Raw genomic sequence first — 16,088 nt, forward strand, 5'->3', positions numbered from 1 at the left:
TTCAAATACAGTTTTTACTTAATAAAAGTAATTCGTCTGACTGGGTTTTGATTTGCACAAGGAGCCCCTGTGTCTGAGGGTGCTGAGAAAACCCGCCCACCCCAGGCAGCAGGGAGTGGCCAAGATGGGATGGGGACAGGAGTCGGAGGAGTTTCGAGTTTCTTAAGCTCTACAGTCTGGATGCTGGTGTCTGAGCTATGTTCCTTCTCCCCCACCCTCACCTCCCTCCTCCAACACACAGGCGCAATCTTCCTAAGAATTCTGAGTCGGGAAGAAAGCAGGTGTCCAATCGTCCTTCCCCCTCCTCCGCACCCACACAGGCAAGCATCGGGTCTCCCTGCGCCCCGAGGGTCCCGGGTTAGCGCCTCTCACCCCAGGCTGGAATCGTTAGCCCATTAGGTTTGTCCGCCCTCCGCACCCCGGATCCCAGATTCCTGAGGTCCGAGTGCCCGGTTCTTCATCTGTAAAACTCCTCATAAATTGTGGTGTGACTTGAATATGCCCCCAAGACACGAAAGGAGCTGAGAACAGTGCCAGGCACCTTGTCGGTGCTTTGTCCGCCACCTGCGAACGTAGGTGAATGGACGGCGCCCCCCAGCCCGGCGCAGCGAGTACCTGTCTTGCGTCCGGGGCTCCCAGCATTGCGCCCCCCGCTGCTCCTCCTGTCCTCTCCCGACCCAGCCACAGGTAGAGCCGAGCAAGCAGCCCCCAAGAAATCTGCGGACCCTGGCCCGACCTCTGTCCTCGTGAAAGGATAGGGGACTAACATCAATCGGGGCCTATGGTGGCCGCTATGCAACCCCGAGATGGCTGTGTAGACATTCCCAGTTTTCAGATGCGGAAACTGAGGCCCCAACCCAGTGCCAGCACCGCTGTATTCAGGCGCTCTGGTTTACAAACCCGCCTTCTCCCCCTCATAGGATTTCTTTGGGTTTCTCTGGGGCCCAGGCGGAAAGTCTGGGGACAAGGGACCAGGAAGTTTCTCGATCCTGTGACTTACGCCCGGATCGGGCGCCCTACTCCGGCGCGGGTGGGCGGGGCGCCCAGACTGTGCTGCGAGGCTGGACCAGGCGGCGCGGAGCGCGCGGGGGCTCCAGACCAAAGTCCGAGAGGGGCCACAGCGCGTCACGGGTGGTTGCCCCGCCCTTTGACCCTCGGGACGCTGATTAACCAGGCGGCCAATAGGCGGTCGGGCAGAGGCGCGCCCCTCCGACGGCGCGGAACACACGGCTCTGGAGCGCGGCTCCTGGGGGACCATGGAGAGCCCCGTGAGAGTGAAGGCTTGGGTGCAGGAGAACCGCGCCTCCTTCCTGCCCCCGGTCTGCAACCAGCTCCTGTGAGTCCCACGCACGCCCCCACCCTCCTGCCCTCTGTCCTCACCCCCTTCTCCTCCATCTGCACCCCTCAACCTCCAGCTCGGAGTTCGTCAACCCAGAAGCTTACAGAAAGGGGGATGCCATTCTCGTGATGTTCAGGGAAGGGTGAGGACGGGCTGTCCCGGGTTTCACCACCTTCGTCTGTTCCTCTTTCTGGTGACTGCGTGATGCCTTGACGTCTGAGGATGGCTGGGTGACGGAGACTAAAGAGATGCCGATGCCAGACGGCAGCCCTGTCCCCCTGGGCTGAGAAACAGCGCTCCAACCCCCACTGAAATTGGGGGGTGGGGAGGATACCCCAGAATCAATTGTAGAACGGAGGCCTGGGGACAGCCCAGTCGTACACGCACACTCCGTTCAGGAAGCTGCAGGCAGAGGGCGAAGTCAGAGGGTCAGCTCCTGCGGGGGGATCTCCACTTGGTGCTCTTCCCAGGCCCCGCTTTGCAGCTGGGCGCTCACAGACCCCCACCAGGCCCTCCCTGGCCACCTCTGCCCCAGCACCCAACAGGGCTGACCGTCTTCCTCCGGCAGACCTCTGAGGCCCTCCGCTGTGGACCCTTCACCTCCTTCCCCCTCATTCGCCTGGGTGGCCCTGCCTCGTGTGCGCCCCAGCTCCGGGTTCACAGTCCTGAGTTTGCTGGGTCCGCTGAACATCTCCAGCATGGCGGCTCCTCAAACCACACAGCTCCAATCACTAACACCTTGACAAGCCCGAGACTGCCAAGTGTTTTCACATCCTCTCATTTAATTCTCCAGTAGCCCCATGAGGTGGGATTTTTTTTTCATATCTTTATTGGAGCATAATCGCTTTACAAGGTTGTGTTAGTTTCTGGTTGTACAACCACGAGCTGGTTCAGGACCTCTCCCCTCTCATCCACTGCAGGCACCAGAAGCAGCTCAAAATCATGTTCGTCGGGGGTCCCAACACCAGGAAGGACTACCACATCGAGGAGGGTGAGGAGGTAGGCCGCAGACTGCCCCCCTCCCCCCCAACCCCGCACCGACCCAGCCTGGGGGGAGGGGACACTTCCCCTGCCAGGGCCAGAGCCTGTGGATGAGAGAGGCGGGTGGTCAGATGACCGATGGGTGAAGGGCGCACAACTGAAACCACAGGGTAAAACTGCTGCCTCCAAGTTGTGGGCATCCAGTGACACCCTTGACAACTCGGGAAAGAGTCCAGCCTCTGCGGGTGTGAGAGGCTCCAGCTGTTGGGCATCAGCCCCCAGGCACAGAGGCCGTCCATGCTCCGGGGGAGGATGCCCTGGCCCCTCACCCCCAAACCTGAGTAATGCAAGATTGGCCTCCAAAGTGAGACCCCCTCCTTATCTAGAGGGCTGGGAGGCCCCCTCCTTATCTAGAGGGCACAAGACACATCAGTTGCTAGGAGCGATTTGATGGAGGGGTGGGCAGGTGGGAGGGGGAATTTGTACTAAATACCCTTCTGTACCTTGAATTTTGAACTGTATTTCTGTGCTATCAACCCCAAGGTAAACAAACAAAAGTAAACTCAAAAAAAAAAGATGGGCCCCTTTGAGAGACACAGATGGGTTCCCAGCTATCAGAATCTCTGGTGGCAAAGGTTCAGTATGGGGGGCCTAATGCTGGGGTTCAAGGTCCGGGGTTCAGCTTGGTCACCAGCCTCCACCCCCCACCACTGGTGTCTCAGCCGCAGCCGGGGACTGGAGGGAACATAGGAGAATCACTCGCTTAACAAGCATTTGCCAAGCACCTAAGGCATGGGTGAGGACAGAGCGGGGAGGACCCCAGGCCAGCCAGCCCCTCACCTCTTCCCGTCCTAGGCCCCGCCCCTCTCCCGCCACCCACTTCTCACAACACACCTCACTGGAGGCCATTTTCCTCTGGAAAAAGTCAGCAGGAAAATCAAAACTACAGAGAGAAGATGGGATTGGATTGGGAGTGGCCCCAGTGGGGGAGATGAGGCCGGTCACAGGGTCTTTCCTGCCTGCCTCAGTCAGCCTCAGGACCCCCATCTTGTCTTCCAGGGGCTTCCACCCTGTGAGCCCAGGTCTCAGTGCCCACCTCTCCCGTCTCCCTCCCTCCTTCCTCCCCTTCTTGCCCCCTACCACCTCTGTCCCAGCCCCACCTCAAGGTCTCCCCAAGTGGATGGTATCCACTTAGGGGCCGAAACCAAACCCTGACTCAGCTGGGTCGCTGGCGGGTGAGGAGGGCTGGCTTGAGCAGGTGTCCCCACTCTGGAGGGACCCTCAGGTGGTTGGGAGGAATTTGGGAATTCCCATCAATCTGTGATGGCTTGGTCCTACCTGCGGCAGGGGAGAGTGCCAGCCACAGGCCCTGGCAGCCACAGGGCTGAGGGTCAACATCCTCTCTGTCCCTGCCTGTCCTTGAATCTGAGGAGAGTCCAGGGGCCAGGCTCCTCCCTGGTGAGGGAAGGGAGTCACTGAGCCAAATTCTCCTCCTGGCTGAACTGAGGCCTCTGCGACAGCCTTTCAGGTGCCCGGGCTCTACCCACCACACACACTCCAGTCACCTGACTCCTTCCCTTGGGGCACACAGGTGCGAGGGAGCCTGGGCTGGGAGTCAGCTGGACCCGGAGTCTGCCTCTTACCAACCATGTGATTTGGCAGGGCCCATCACATCACCTCTCTGAGACTGTTTCCTCGCAGCTCACGGGGGACACCGGCCCCTGGCCGGTGGAAGGTTGCAGTATGGGTAGGGTATGTGCACAGAGCCTGGCACAGGGTTTAGGTGCTTAATACACGTGGGTTCTCTGCACCCTCAGCCCCTCTCTGCCCTCGCCTGCCTGTAAGGCCTTTCCAGGCTGCGGAGGCCAGATTCGATTCAACAGCCAGTACGGTTCATCTTCTAGTTAGCCACAGGCCCCAAACATCATTTACTTCCAAACAGAGCATCATTCCTTTTGGATTGCCCGTGGCTGTTTGGGATTTTCTGCTGTTCAGGATCTGCACCTCTGCTCCAGGCTAGGCCTGTCCCTCATCACAGGACAGGCCTCTAAAATTCCACTTTCTAAGATTTCTTTCTAAGTTGTTGAATGGCCACTAACACCTTGTAGCCTGCCCAGAAAGGGCTTGACTTTGGCCCAGACCATCACTCCAGCCCTGCTGCCCACTCCAGCTTTCCCTGATATTTGTGGGGCCTAAGGGGTATGGCCCCCTCCCTAGAATTCTCTAGGCCTTTCCTCCTCTCCCCATAACCATGGAAGGACACCTCCCACATCTACAAACACATAGGGGCTTCCTCCCAGCTGAGGAGGGTTTGGGGGTAGTTTGCAGAATTGCTCCCTAGAAGAGCCTGATAAGTTTTTTCTTATTTGTTTTAAATAACTTGCATGAATTATTTTTAATAATAAAAGTAAATATTGTTTATTGTAGAAAACGTGCAGAATATAGGAAAGACAAACGTAAATGTATACCTCATTCATAATCCCACCACTCAGGGATGCCATGGTGAACACTGCCTGGATTATACATGTATGGCTACATAATTAGAAACCTGCTGGGTGTAGCTCTGAATCTTGCTTTCATATGATAACTTTAGTATTTTCCCATTTTATTAACGGTTATTCAGAGACATCGTTTTTAATGGCTGCATAATGTTCTCTACTTTGTCTCTATCATAAAATAGTGCCATTTCTCCTACTGCTATTATTAGCATTATTTTTGCTATCCCTTCCATCACTAATATTAATAGCTAGTAATAGCTAATATTAATAACTAAGTGCTGGGTACCTTTGTGTACAGCATCCTGGGCACACTTCACAGCAACATTCTGAGTAGATACTGTCATTTTATAAATGAGGAAATGAGGCACAGAAAGGCTAACTGAATTGGCCAAAAGTACACGGTGACCTGGCCGAGCTGAGGGCCAGGTGACACTGGATGCTATGCCTTTAATTACCATGTGCTGTGATAAAACAGCCATGTACGTCGGCCATGAGGCACGTGCATTTCTTAAGATTTTTTTTTTATGTGGACCATTTTTTTTAAAGTCTTTATTGAATTTGTTACAATATTGCTTCTGTTTTTATGTTTTGGTTTTTTGGCCGCAAGGCATGTGGGATCTTAGCTCCCCGACCAGGGATCGAACCCCCGCACTCCCTGCATTGGAAGGCAAAGTCTTAACCACTGGACCACCAGGGAAGTTCCGAGCCAGGTGCATTTCTGATTCACTGCAGCCACTTTCCTAGAGATGGAATGACTAGGACAAGCTGTAAGGTGGCCAACTGTCCTGGTTTTCCCTGGACTTTGACAGTTTCAGCGTGGAAGGTCCTGCATCCCAAGAAACCCTTACAGGGGTGTGAGCTGTGAAGGCTCTTCCTGCCCTTTGCCACATTGCCCTTCAGAGGGGTTGTGTCAGCTTGTCCTCATGTCAGACTGTAAAGCCACATTTCTCTAGTTTCCCTGAGCTCACTTGATTTCTTTTAGTAGACTCTGGGACAAGAACCTCTATCTCCTCTAACTCCTTACACGATAGTAATAATTATTACTAATAACACCTCTTCAGCTATTGGCTGGGGCTCTTAACACCCGTGCAATGTGTGACTGGTAAAGAGAAAATGTGTCTTCCTCCCCCTCCTCCCAGTGCCATGGGTAATCTCAGTAAACACGTTAATTAGGGACTTAGGATGGAATAAGAAAATGCGGTAGGAGCCCTGCGGCACCCGCTCCCCACCCCAGGGAGACAGCAGGGGGCGAGTGCTTCCATCCCCAGAGCCCCCAACTCATCCCAGCTTCCAGCATCAAGTCCACCATTTACATGGCCATTTATGTGTCCAGTCGACCCCCAGAGGGATTTGGACCAGCATAGCCCCATTCCAGGGCATCACTGTGGCCAGAGGAGCTAGCACTGGCTCCAGAGCTACACTCAGACTCAGGTCCAAACTGCTGCTCCAGGACTAACTGTGTGACTTTAGGCAAGTTGCTTCACTCTCTGAGCCTCAGTTTCCCTTTTTTCTTTTCTGCAGAATGGGGCTCATAATATTTTTGGAGGTTGTTACAAAGATTTCTGATAATGTACAGGCATACCTAAGAGATATTGCAGGTTCGGTTCCAGACCACTGAAAGAGAGCAAATATTGCAATAAAGTGAGTCACATGAATTTTTTGGTTTCCCACTACATGTAAAAGTTATGTTTACACTATACTGTAGTCTATTAAGTGTGCAATAGCATTATGTCTAAAAACAGTATACATACCTTAACTTAGAAATAATACTGTTGGGAAAATGGCACCAATAGATTTGCTCAATGCAGGGTTGCCACAAACCTTCAATTAAAAAAAGAAACGCAGTATCTGGAAAGCGCAATAAAGCGCAGCACAATAAAACACAGCCTGTCCGTATAGGAAAGTGCTCGCCCAGCCCCTAGGATGCAGTGAATGGGTAGTTCTCCTTACCTGGCTGATGGGTCCCTGAATTGTCCGCTAAGCATCTCAGCCAGCCTCCTGCCCTCAAGCCAGACACCAACTGTTACGTCCTGGGTACTTTGGTCATCACTTTAATGTCAAGGTATGATTCTCATGTGTCCCCAGCCCTTTTATCTGTGGCCTGTGTCAGGGGAGGCTGGGGCCTCATGCGAGAGTGACCAAGGTGCTCATGAACCCTGAGGCCTTCAGGAAGTTCCTCAGGTTTCCTGGTCAGAACTCAGGCCAAAGACCTGGAAGAGGGACTGGGGAGGGTCCAAGCCTGTCTGCTGTCCTTTGCCACAGGTGTTTTACCAGCTGGAAGGCGACATGCTTCTCCAAGTCCTGGAGCAAGGGAGACACCGGGATGTGGTCATTCGGCAGGGAGAGGTAAGGCTGGGCCCCAGAACAGGACCCCAGCATGCCCCCTCTCCTGGCTTTTGTGGTGGTCTTGTGCTCCCAGCCTCTTCCTGCCCTCCTACCTGCCCAGCCTGCCTCGGCCCCGTCCTCAGGCACTTCCTCCTCAAGGCTGTCCATCTCAGCACAGCCTGACATCTCCTCTAGTTCCCGGGTGGAGGCTTGGAAGAGAGGGGGCTGGGCTGGACTGTGGTCAGCTGGGGAGGCCTGGGACGTTGCAGCACTGAGGCCTCCGTGGGGGGCTGGCACCTTGTCCCCACCCCTGCAGATCTTCCTCCTGCCCGCTGGGGTCCCCCACTCTCCACAGAGGTTTGCCAACACAGTGGGGCTAGTGATTGAGCGGAGGCGGCTGAAAACGGAGCTAGATGCACTCAGGTAAATGGGCCTGGTCTGGGGGTCTGGCGCAGAGATGGGAGGGAAGCAGCAGGATCCTAGATAGACCCAAGAAAGCCACTCAGCCACCGAGAGGGTTGGTGGCAATGGGGATCCTGCATTTGCTGGCTGATGGGGAGGGATTGGGGTAGGTGGGAGGGTGGGTCTGATGATGCCGGGGAGGCGGGGTGTCCTCTGTGACCGCCTGGGAGCCCATCAGCCTGACACCTTCTGGCTGGGCCCAGAACATGTGGGATCTTAGTTCCCCGACCAGGAATTGAACCCACGCCCCCTGCAGTGGAAGCGTGGAGTCTTAACCACTGGACCGCCAGGGAAGACCCAGAACCTGTGCTTTCTGCACTGAGGTCTGCTGGGGAAGGGCAGGGGGATGGATGCCAAAGTCAAACCCACCTGGCCCAGGGCAGCCCGGAACAGTGCCTCCCACCCCAGAGCTGAGTCTCTGCCAGTGCGCCCCTCTTCTTGTTTCTCTACCCCAGCTCATTCCACACCCAGCACTGACATTTGAATAACACTTACTGTGTGCTGGGCACTGCTTTATGTGTATTTATTCCTTTAACTCTCACAATGATCCTATCCGGTGGGTACCGTTATGTACTTTACAGATGAAGAAACTGGGCCCAGGAAAGTTGAGTTTGCTAGAAAGTGGCCGAGCTGGCATTATAGAGAAATATGAAGTTAGGGCCGGGATAGCCTAGATGGGAGTGTGAGTAAACCAAGGAGGGGACGAATATGGGTGCAGAGATGGGTGCTCTGTTTCTATAGCAGATTTCTAGAACAGAGTTCCCATCGTGTTCCATTCAGTCACCCGATTATTATCCTCTGAAAGGAGGACTCAGCCTGTGGTTCAGGGGGACGCAGATTTTTCCAAAAGCTAAGCTATTTTTTATATTTTTTAACTAAGAAAATTAAAATTTCCCAGCAAGTTACTGAAATCAGAAAACTTTGTTATAATGGACATTTTAAAAATGTCCACATCTTGTGTTATAATGGACATTTTAAAAATTCTTCCCTTTTTTTCTAATTACCAAAGTCATACATGATCAATCTTGAAATCTAGAAAAGTACAAGAAAGCAAAATGAACAAAATTAAAATGACTTGTCAGGTAAAAGGGAAATTTGATAGCATGTGAATGATATCTCAATAAAACAAAATAAAGAGAAAACAAGCAGAAGAAAGTCATCCCGCCAATCAAAGCTAACAAAGCACTTAGACGTCCATCTCATCTTTCTTCTCCGCATATCTACACCTTACAACATTGCAGTCTTATTGCAAGCATGGGTTTCAGTTTTGTTTTTTTTTTTTACATAAAAAAACTCATGAGTATCTCTCATGCTATTCAATGCTTTGCAAAAAAACGCCATGTTAATGACTGCATACTAATCTACTGCAGAATAGTCTGTTGTAGAAATAGCTGCCTGGCCTTAAATTCGAAAATAAATTGTTGACATGGGGCTTTATATGGGGAGTCTTCAGTGATGGAGAGGACGGCGTCTTCAGTAACACTTTTACAGCAAATTCAATAACAGATTTCATCTGGCTGCTTTTGACCTTTAATAAAAGCCAGGGGCTCAACATTAAAATGCCACTCTGAAGGCAGTTCCTGGAGGGCATCGAGGTCCAGTTATGAGGCTTTCCAGTGGCCAGCTCCATCCCAGGATAGAACTTAGGGTGTCAGGCAGGGTGGATGCACTGTGTCTACAAACCATCGCCCATAAGCAGGACCACTTCTCTTTTTCAGGAGGAGCCGAAGAGCAGAGCTGGCCCGGCTCTGGGAGCTAAGCTTGGGGATTAGGCATTCAGTCAGTAGATGTGCTGCATACACAGGGCCCTGAGGCCCAGCCCCGGTCTGCCCCACGCTCCTCAGGCCAGTGGAGCCGCACGCCAGGCCGGGCTGCGGGCCTGGGTGGGCCTCAGGGAGTCTACTAGAGGCTATGTGTACAGGCGTATGGACCTTCCTCCAGAGAAGAGGCCCAGCGCTTTGCTCCAGTTCTCAGAGCCATCCATGACCCCAGAAGAAGGACCCCCTCATCTGGGGGACGTCTTCAGCACGTGCTCTGACCTAGAGTGCCAGCACACTAGGGCCCGGATCCGGGTCAGCCTCAGCTTCCCCTTTTGGAAAAGCATTTGTCACTGATGCTGTGTTTCTAAGACTGTCTCCAGTCTGCCCTGCTTCTGCCACTTAGAGGCTGTGTAATCCCTGCCAAGTTACCCAGCTTCTCCCTGAACCGCGGAGTTCTATCTACTTTGTAAATGGTCAAGTTTGGGGAACCAGTAAGAGCTATGGGAACGGGGTCGGTAATAGCCCACCCACGTTGGGGCCACACGGGGGCTCCTGGGAGAGCCGAGTGTGGGTGAGCGTGCATCGGCCACTAGGTTGCGCTAACAGGATGAAGCAGGCCGTCAGCTCTGTAGGGCCAGCCTGGGCCCGGCCAATCACAAGCAGAGCCAGGCCCGAGGGAGGCTGCCCTGAGGACGTCCAGGTGGGGAGCTGGGTGCCCACTTTTTGTTCTGGCAGGTACTACGTAGGCGACACCACTGACGTCCTGTTTGAGAAGTGGTTCTACTGCGAGGATCTCGGCACACAGTTGGCCCCCATCATCCAGGAGTGAGCCCCCCAGCCCAGCCCCTGCCCCTCGCTCTCCTGAGGCCCCATGCTCTGGCTGGGGAGAGCAGACCCAGCCCAGCAGTGCTCCTCGGCAGTACCTGCCAGCCTGGAACTATCAAGTCCAGGATTTAGGGAGAAAGTCTGCCCCTCCCCAGGGTGGAAAGCCCCCTGGGGAGGGGAGGGAAAGGATGGTGGATATACAACAAATTGTGTGAGGGCACCATGAGTGTGTGTGTGGGCTCCTGCACCCCGGAGTGTATGAGTGTGTGTGTGTGTGTGTGTGTGTGTGTGTGTGCACGCGTCTCACTAGCCACTACTCTTCCCCCTTTGTGCCTGCAGGTTCCTTAGCTCTGAGCAGCACAGAACAGGAAAACCCAACCCTGGTAAGGCGACTAGGAACCATCTTTCTCCCCTTCCCCCTCCCTCCTTTTCCGGAGGAGGGTGGGTCTTGGCTCTGGGTAAGCAGGGAGTCTCCCTTTGAGTGCTCTGCCCTGTACCCCAGGCACAAGAGGATGGCACCAAATAGTACCCCCCATGGCTGCTTGGTCCTTGAGCTGGAGCCAGAGCCCATTCCAGCCATTGGGAGCTGGGACCCCTGGGAACTGGGCCCTCTGGGGCGGGGCTGGTGGGGCCAGAGGACGCTGACCACAGCTGTGCTGTGGGTGCAGACCAGCTGCTCAAGGAACCGCCATTCCCCCTGAGCACACGGTCCATCATGGAGCCCATGTCGCTGGAGGCCTGGCTGGCTGGCCACCGCAAGGAGCTGCACGCTGGCATACCCCTCAGCCTGTTTGGAGACACCTATGAGACCCAGGTAACATAGCCCTGGGCCACCCAGGGCATCTGCCCAGCAGCCCCGGGAGATGGGAACTAATTACACATGGACACACACACACACACACACACTCACATGCCAGTCTTGGAGGTTGTGGACACAAGCATAGGTCTTCTTGTTTCCTCCCTGACTCTGAGAACGATGGCTTTGCTGTGAGTGGAAGCCCATGGAGGTTATGTGGTCCCCAGCAATCTTTCTTTGCCTTCGGAGTAGGGGGTTGCCGCATCCACTGAGAGATTCCTGGGGGTCTGGGGTCATCTCCCTGCCAGGATTTCCTGGGCCTTTGGCCAATCATAGCCTTGGCAGCCAGAAGGGAAAGAGATATTTGGGGGTGAGGGTTCGGTGGAGAGTTGCACAGAGAGAGACCCAAACAAGGCTTGCCTCCTTCCATTCAACATTTATCGAGTGCCTATTATGTTTCAGGCTTTAGTAGGAAAATAAGATAGAGTCACTGTCTCAGAGAGTGTATGGTCTAGTAAATGGAGAAGTTAATCAACAATTGCCACGATCATGTGATACATTCTTTGGTAGAGAAGCTACAGGAAGCCACAGGAGGATAAAGGAAGAACCAAGCTGTGAGGGAAGTCAGGGATGACTTCCTGGAGGAGGTGATATATAGGCTGAGTTTTAAAGCTATTGTAGGAGTTTGCAAAAGGAAGAAAGGGAGATGGAGAGCCCATTCCAGGTGAAGGAGAAGCCTGAGCAAAGGCATGGAGGCTTGAAACAGGCTGACATTGCAAACAGCTGATGTTGGGGAACCAGGACAGGGGAGTGGGGGCAGCAGATACAATTGGTAGATGGCCAAAGTAGCAGGCAGTGCCCACATGCTAGCAGCTCTCCTGGGCTGGGCAAGGTGCAAGGATGAATCCTGGAAACAAGAGAGCTTCACCCAAGTGCTGAAGCGGGGAGCAGGGGGCTGACCAGGCTACAGTGGTGTTTCAGAAAGATCACTGTAGCCTGAGTGAGGACTGGATCAGGAGGGCAAGTGTGGCAACAAGGAGACCTGACAGGAGGCTCACGTTCACTTGTGCTTTACCGTTTGCCACTGGTACATCCCTTGGAGTTTGAATTAGATACCCCCGTGGAGGGATGATCACTGGATGCAAACCTGCCCTAAAAGGCCCAGCCAGCCGAGCTCTGAGCTTACACAGGGCTGTAAGAGCCGGCGCGCCCCACCACGCCCCTCCCACCCCATTCTTTCACACCCGTCCTTCTCCCTGCTTCAGTTCACTCCAGCCAACATCTACTGAGTCCCACCCACTCTGGGCCGCTGGGAGCGTGGCCTGCACAGCAGCTGTGGGTTCCAGCTGATGCAGGTCAGAGTTGCTCGGCCTCCCTCTCGCTCTCATTCATCCTCTCCCACCTCCCTCCTCCTCCTCCTTAGGCCAGACTCCTAACCTCTCACGAGGAAGGGAGGTGGGCATCCTCTGGGGAGTTCATGCGTGTGTGCTACGTGCATCTGCACTGAGCCGTGTACACACACGTGCCTCGTGTGCCCCTGGTAGGCGTGCCTCCACATGGGTCAGCAGTAGTTGTGTCGTGCATCCGAGGGGCCAGAAATGTACGTGGATGTGGAGGGCAGGCACGTGTGATCCCCAACAGCAGGTGGCCAGGGGGCCCTGTGGCCTGGGCAGCCTTCCTCTCCAAGGCCAGCTGTCTGCTCCGCACCTGGAAATGAGGCTGTGTTGCGGGCCCCATCCCTGCCCCACGCAGGCCTGGTGTCTCGGGGCCAGGTTCAAGGCCATCTCCCACGTGGGGCAGGATGTGCCGGAAAGCTCCGTGTCACTTCCCCGCAGGTGATGGTCTGTGGACAAGGCAGCAGCGAAAGCCCGAGACAGGACGTGGACGTGTGGCTGTGGCAGTTGGCAAGTGGGCCCGGGGGTGGGGCGGGAGGGGCACAGCCTCCTGCCTGCCCGTGAGGACCAGGCTGCTCCTGGGGTGTCCACAGCCCGGACCGGCTCCCGGGCCTCCTTGCCAAGGCTGACTCAGGGACGCTCGGACAGGTGCCGCAGCCTGACAGCCTCCATTTGTTTCTCCTATTCCTCTTTCCTAGGAGGGCTCCTCGGTTGTGACGATGGAAGGACAGCGCCTGAGCCTGACCCCCGATGACAGCCTCCTGGTGCCAGCTGGGACCGCGTGAGTACCTGGGGAGGATTTACCCCCAACTGTGGGACTGCCCACCTTTCCCTGGGATCCCAGCCTTGTCTGAGCCCCGCCCACCTGCGTCGCCACAGGTACAGCTGGGAACGCGGGCAAGGCTCCACGGCCCTGTCTGTGACTCAGGACCCTGCCCGCAAGAAGCCCCTGGGGTGACCGATCCTCATGCTGCGGGCCCAGAGCTGCCACAGGTGCCCCCGAGCGCCACCCCTGCCAAGTAACTCTCCCAGCCCCACCGCTCCTACGTGCACTGCTGCCGAGTGACTCAGGGTCTCCTGGGCCGGGTCCTGGACATCACTGTCATCCATCCTCCTCCTGTCCTCTCCAGGACTGCCAGGTTCCTGGGGGCCTAGCTCCCCTTCACCCCTAACAGCCTTCAGCCCACTGCCCTGCAGGGTTCTGCTGGGCGGACTGCTCCCTGAGGCCAGGGTCCTCTCCATCTCTCTGTCCACAGGCTCAGCACAGCACTTGCCTGCTACCCAGAAGGTCCTTAGTAAAGGCTTCCTGACAGACGGGCACCTACGGGTCTGCACACACACAGCCTGTGATCTTTGCCAGACACCTGGTGCTCCCATGACTGTGTGCGTGTGCAGGGGGGAGGGAGATCTGGAGCGCTGGGTGACCGTGGACCTTGTGGAGGGTCTGTGATCGGGTCCCCCTGCTTTTAGAGAAGCCCTCATGCTCTGTGTGTGGCGCCTCCATGCGAGCTCCTATGCCTGTCCTGCGGCACAGCTGATGTCCCTCTGCCTCTTTCTCTTTCTCACTTACTCTTTTTACATAACTTTAAAATATAGCATCTGTTGAGGTTTCTCTCCCCAGTAACTGAAGTGACTTGTGCTCATGGTAGAAAACGTAGAAATACTAAAAACACAAAATCCCCCCAGCTGGAGTTAACCACAGTTAATACAGACATTGTGATGAGCCTTCAGAGGGGCGTAAAGCTGTTCAGGAGCTTGGCAGCAGGGGGGGAGGGCTGTCTGGCCTCCTCCCCCTTCTCCCCCCTGCTATGTACAGGCCCCCGTGGGGTCCAGGAGTGCTGGGAGCCCGGGACGCAGCAATGGGTAGAGACGAATCATGCAACCTGCAGAGGGAGATCTGGGCTCGGTTTCATGGGGCTTCAATGAGAAGTTGGTGAGGGGTCGCACGTGGGGGGAACTGAAGCTGGATCTGGATGAAACAGGTCCCTGGGTAGAGTCAGCGCTTCCTCCAGAAAACCTGGGTCTGAACCCTGCCTCCCCCGCCCCAGCCTGCCGGCTCATTGCTTTGATCCCCTCCACTGACAACGGCAAAGGAGACCCTGACTTTGCTGAAAGGACTTCCGGCCCTGAGGGATGACGGGACCTTCACCCACCTACCGCTCTAGAGGATTTCCTCTCCTACAGGCAATGAAGAAACACCACCAGCCTCCCCCTAAGCTTCCACCAGTTCAGGGCAGTGAGGGCAGAGGCTGGGCGTGTGCTCGGGCTGCAGTGATGTGTTTCTCTGTACAGGAGCTGAGGACAGAACACACGAATGTCTCAGGGAGGCCCCCTGGGCAGGGTGCACGTGGCCACGAGAAGGGCCCCCTAGTGCCAAGCGTGGGCCTAATCCAAGACAGAAAATCACGAAAGTTAGATCTCCCGTTTTTCTGAACACCGACTCTGTGCCAGGGAATTTGCTAGATGTTTTCACATATATGACCTCATTTAATCCTTACAACTCTCCAAGAAGGTGGCAGCACCCCATTTTACAGATGAGGCTCAGAGAGATTTGGAAAGCAGGCAGCTCTGTTTCCAGCCCAGGCTTGTCTGTATTCAAAGCTCAGTCTGGTGGTCCCACCACCCTGCACCCCGTGGTTATGGCCTATCTGCCCTCAGCCTTGGCCAGTGGGAGCCCAGGGCAGTGGAAAGCCCTGGAGGATCTGTGGGAGAGGGGCCAACGGCCACTGCGTCTGAAACCCAGAGACTCAGAGTTGGCAGCACGCAGTGCCCTGCTGACCACAGCCGTTTGGCATGGAGGCAAGGGGGCGGGGCGTGTCAGATCCTGGAGCCTGGAAGCACAGCCTCTTGGTGCTGTCCCAGGTTACCAGGAGCCCCGGGCCCTCATCTCTGCCCGCAGGCCTGGTGCCATGGGCTCATGAGAACACCACGCAGAGGGGAGCAGGACTCGTACCTTATCTGAAGCCAGCCACAGCTCCCCACTCCCCTCTCCGCAGGGAGTACTGGGTGATGGCCGGCTAAGCGGGGTGGACAGTGGCAGGGAACCTTGAGGACTCTCAGGATTGTTCTGTTTGTGGGAGAAGCCCCCATGTCCCCAGACCATGGCAGTAGAAACTTGGCAGGGGAGCCCTCTGCCTGTGGGATGTACTTCATCACGGCTGTGGACTCGGGACCATCACAGACTTTGGAAGCATCAGGAATCTGGGAATAACGACAGCAGGCTGGCGGACGTACAGCAGGCTGTTCTCACCAGGCTGTGAGCACGACGGTCAGGGTGTTGACTGGACTCCCGCCTCCCTCTCCCAGGACGATGTCTTGTTGGCTCCACAGTCTCTGCTGCCAGAGCTGGTGGGGGCAGGGAGGCAGCCACCCAGTCTGCGTCTATGATGGGGTGGGAGGGGTCCAGGGTGGTCTGCATGAACTGGAGGGCTCTGAGTTGCCAGGACAAGCTCCTGCCTTCAGGCAGGCCAATGCCTGACCACTCAGGGCTGTGAACACTCTCCCCAACCTCACCCCAGCTGGGCCTTCCTCCCACTTCAGGGTTTCTCTGAGCCTCCACTCACCCTGATGAGCCCTGCATCCTCCTCTGCCAGGGGCAATGCAGATTCCAACGGAGGCCGAGCTTAGAGACCTCACATGCAGGCCACTCGGTATGCGGGGGAGGCGGGGAGGGAGGGAGGGCAGGCTGCAGGGTTCCACTTTGCCTGC

General features: G+C 55.6%; 2 protein-coding genes across 5 annotated transcripts in view; one reads left to right on the forward strand and one right to left on the reverse strand.

The window, feature by feature from the left end:
* The first annotated feature begins 1,098 nt into the window (after positions 1-1,098).
* Positions 1,099-14,004, forward strand: HAAO (3-hydroxyanthranilate 3,4-dioxygenase). Its single transcript, XM_067703136.1, has 10 exons — positions 1,099-1,336; positions 2,260-2,338; positions 7,081-7,164; positions 7,460-7,566; positions 10,101-10,190; positions 10,530-10,573; positions 10,859-11,004; positions 12,822-12,890; positions 13,079-13,161; positions 13,260-14,004. Exons 1-10 carry the CDS (start codon positions 1,257-1,259, stop codon positions 13,336-13,338), a joined length of 861 nt encoding a protein of 286 aa, XP_067559237.1. The 5' UTR covers positions 1,099-1,256; the 3' UTR covers positions 13,339-14,004.
* The window catches only part of MTA3 (metastasis associated 1 family member 3), a 168,939-nt gene continuing 165,122 nt past the window's right edge, over positions 12,272-16,088 (reverse strand). For 2 of the 4 annotated variants that reach the window (XM_067703127.1, XM_067703129.1), the window contains exon 17: positions 15,747-16,084. In XM_067703127.1, the coding sequence (XP_067559228.1) occupies positions 15,762-16,084 (323 nt within the window). In that variant the 3' untranslated portion in view covers positions 15,747-15,761. Of the gene's footprint in view, positions 12,694-14,846; positions 16,085-16,088 lie in introns of those variants that run through there. The other 2 variants (XM_067703128.1, XM_067703134.1) reach the window with 2 other exon arrangements.

This window comes from Pseudorca crassidens, chromosome 14, assembly GCF_039906515.1.
Source record: "Pseudorca crassidens isolate mPseCra1 chromosome 14, mPseCra1.hap1, whole genome shotgun sequence".
NCBI lineage: Eukaryota > Metazoa > Chordata > Mammalia > Artiodactyla > Delphinidae > Pseudorca > Pseudorca crassidens.

Excerpts from the sequence above, each read along its gene's own strand:
- HAAO (XM_067703136.1), top strand. The coding sequence starts at position 1,257 with ATGGAGAGCCCCGTGAGAGTGAAGGCTTGGGTGCAGGAGAACCGCGCC. Across the intron at positions 7,165-7,459 it reads TGGTCATTCGGCAGGGAGAG|ATCTTCCTCCTGCCCGCTGG; the intron begins GTAAGGCTGGGC and ends CCACCCCTGCAG. Across the intron at positions 10,574-10,858 it reads AACAGGAAAACCCAACCCTG|ACCAGCTGCTCAAGGAACCG; the intron begins GTAAGGCGACTA and ends CTGTGGGTGCAG.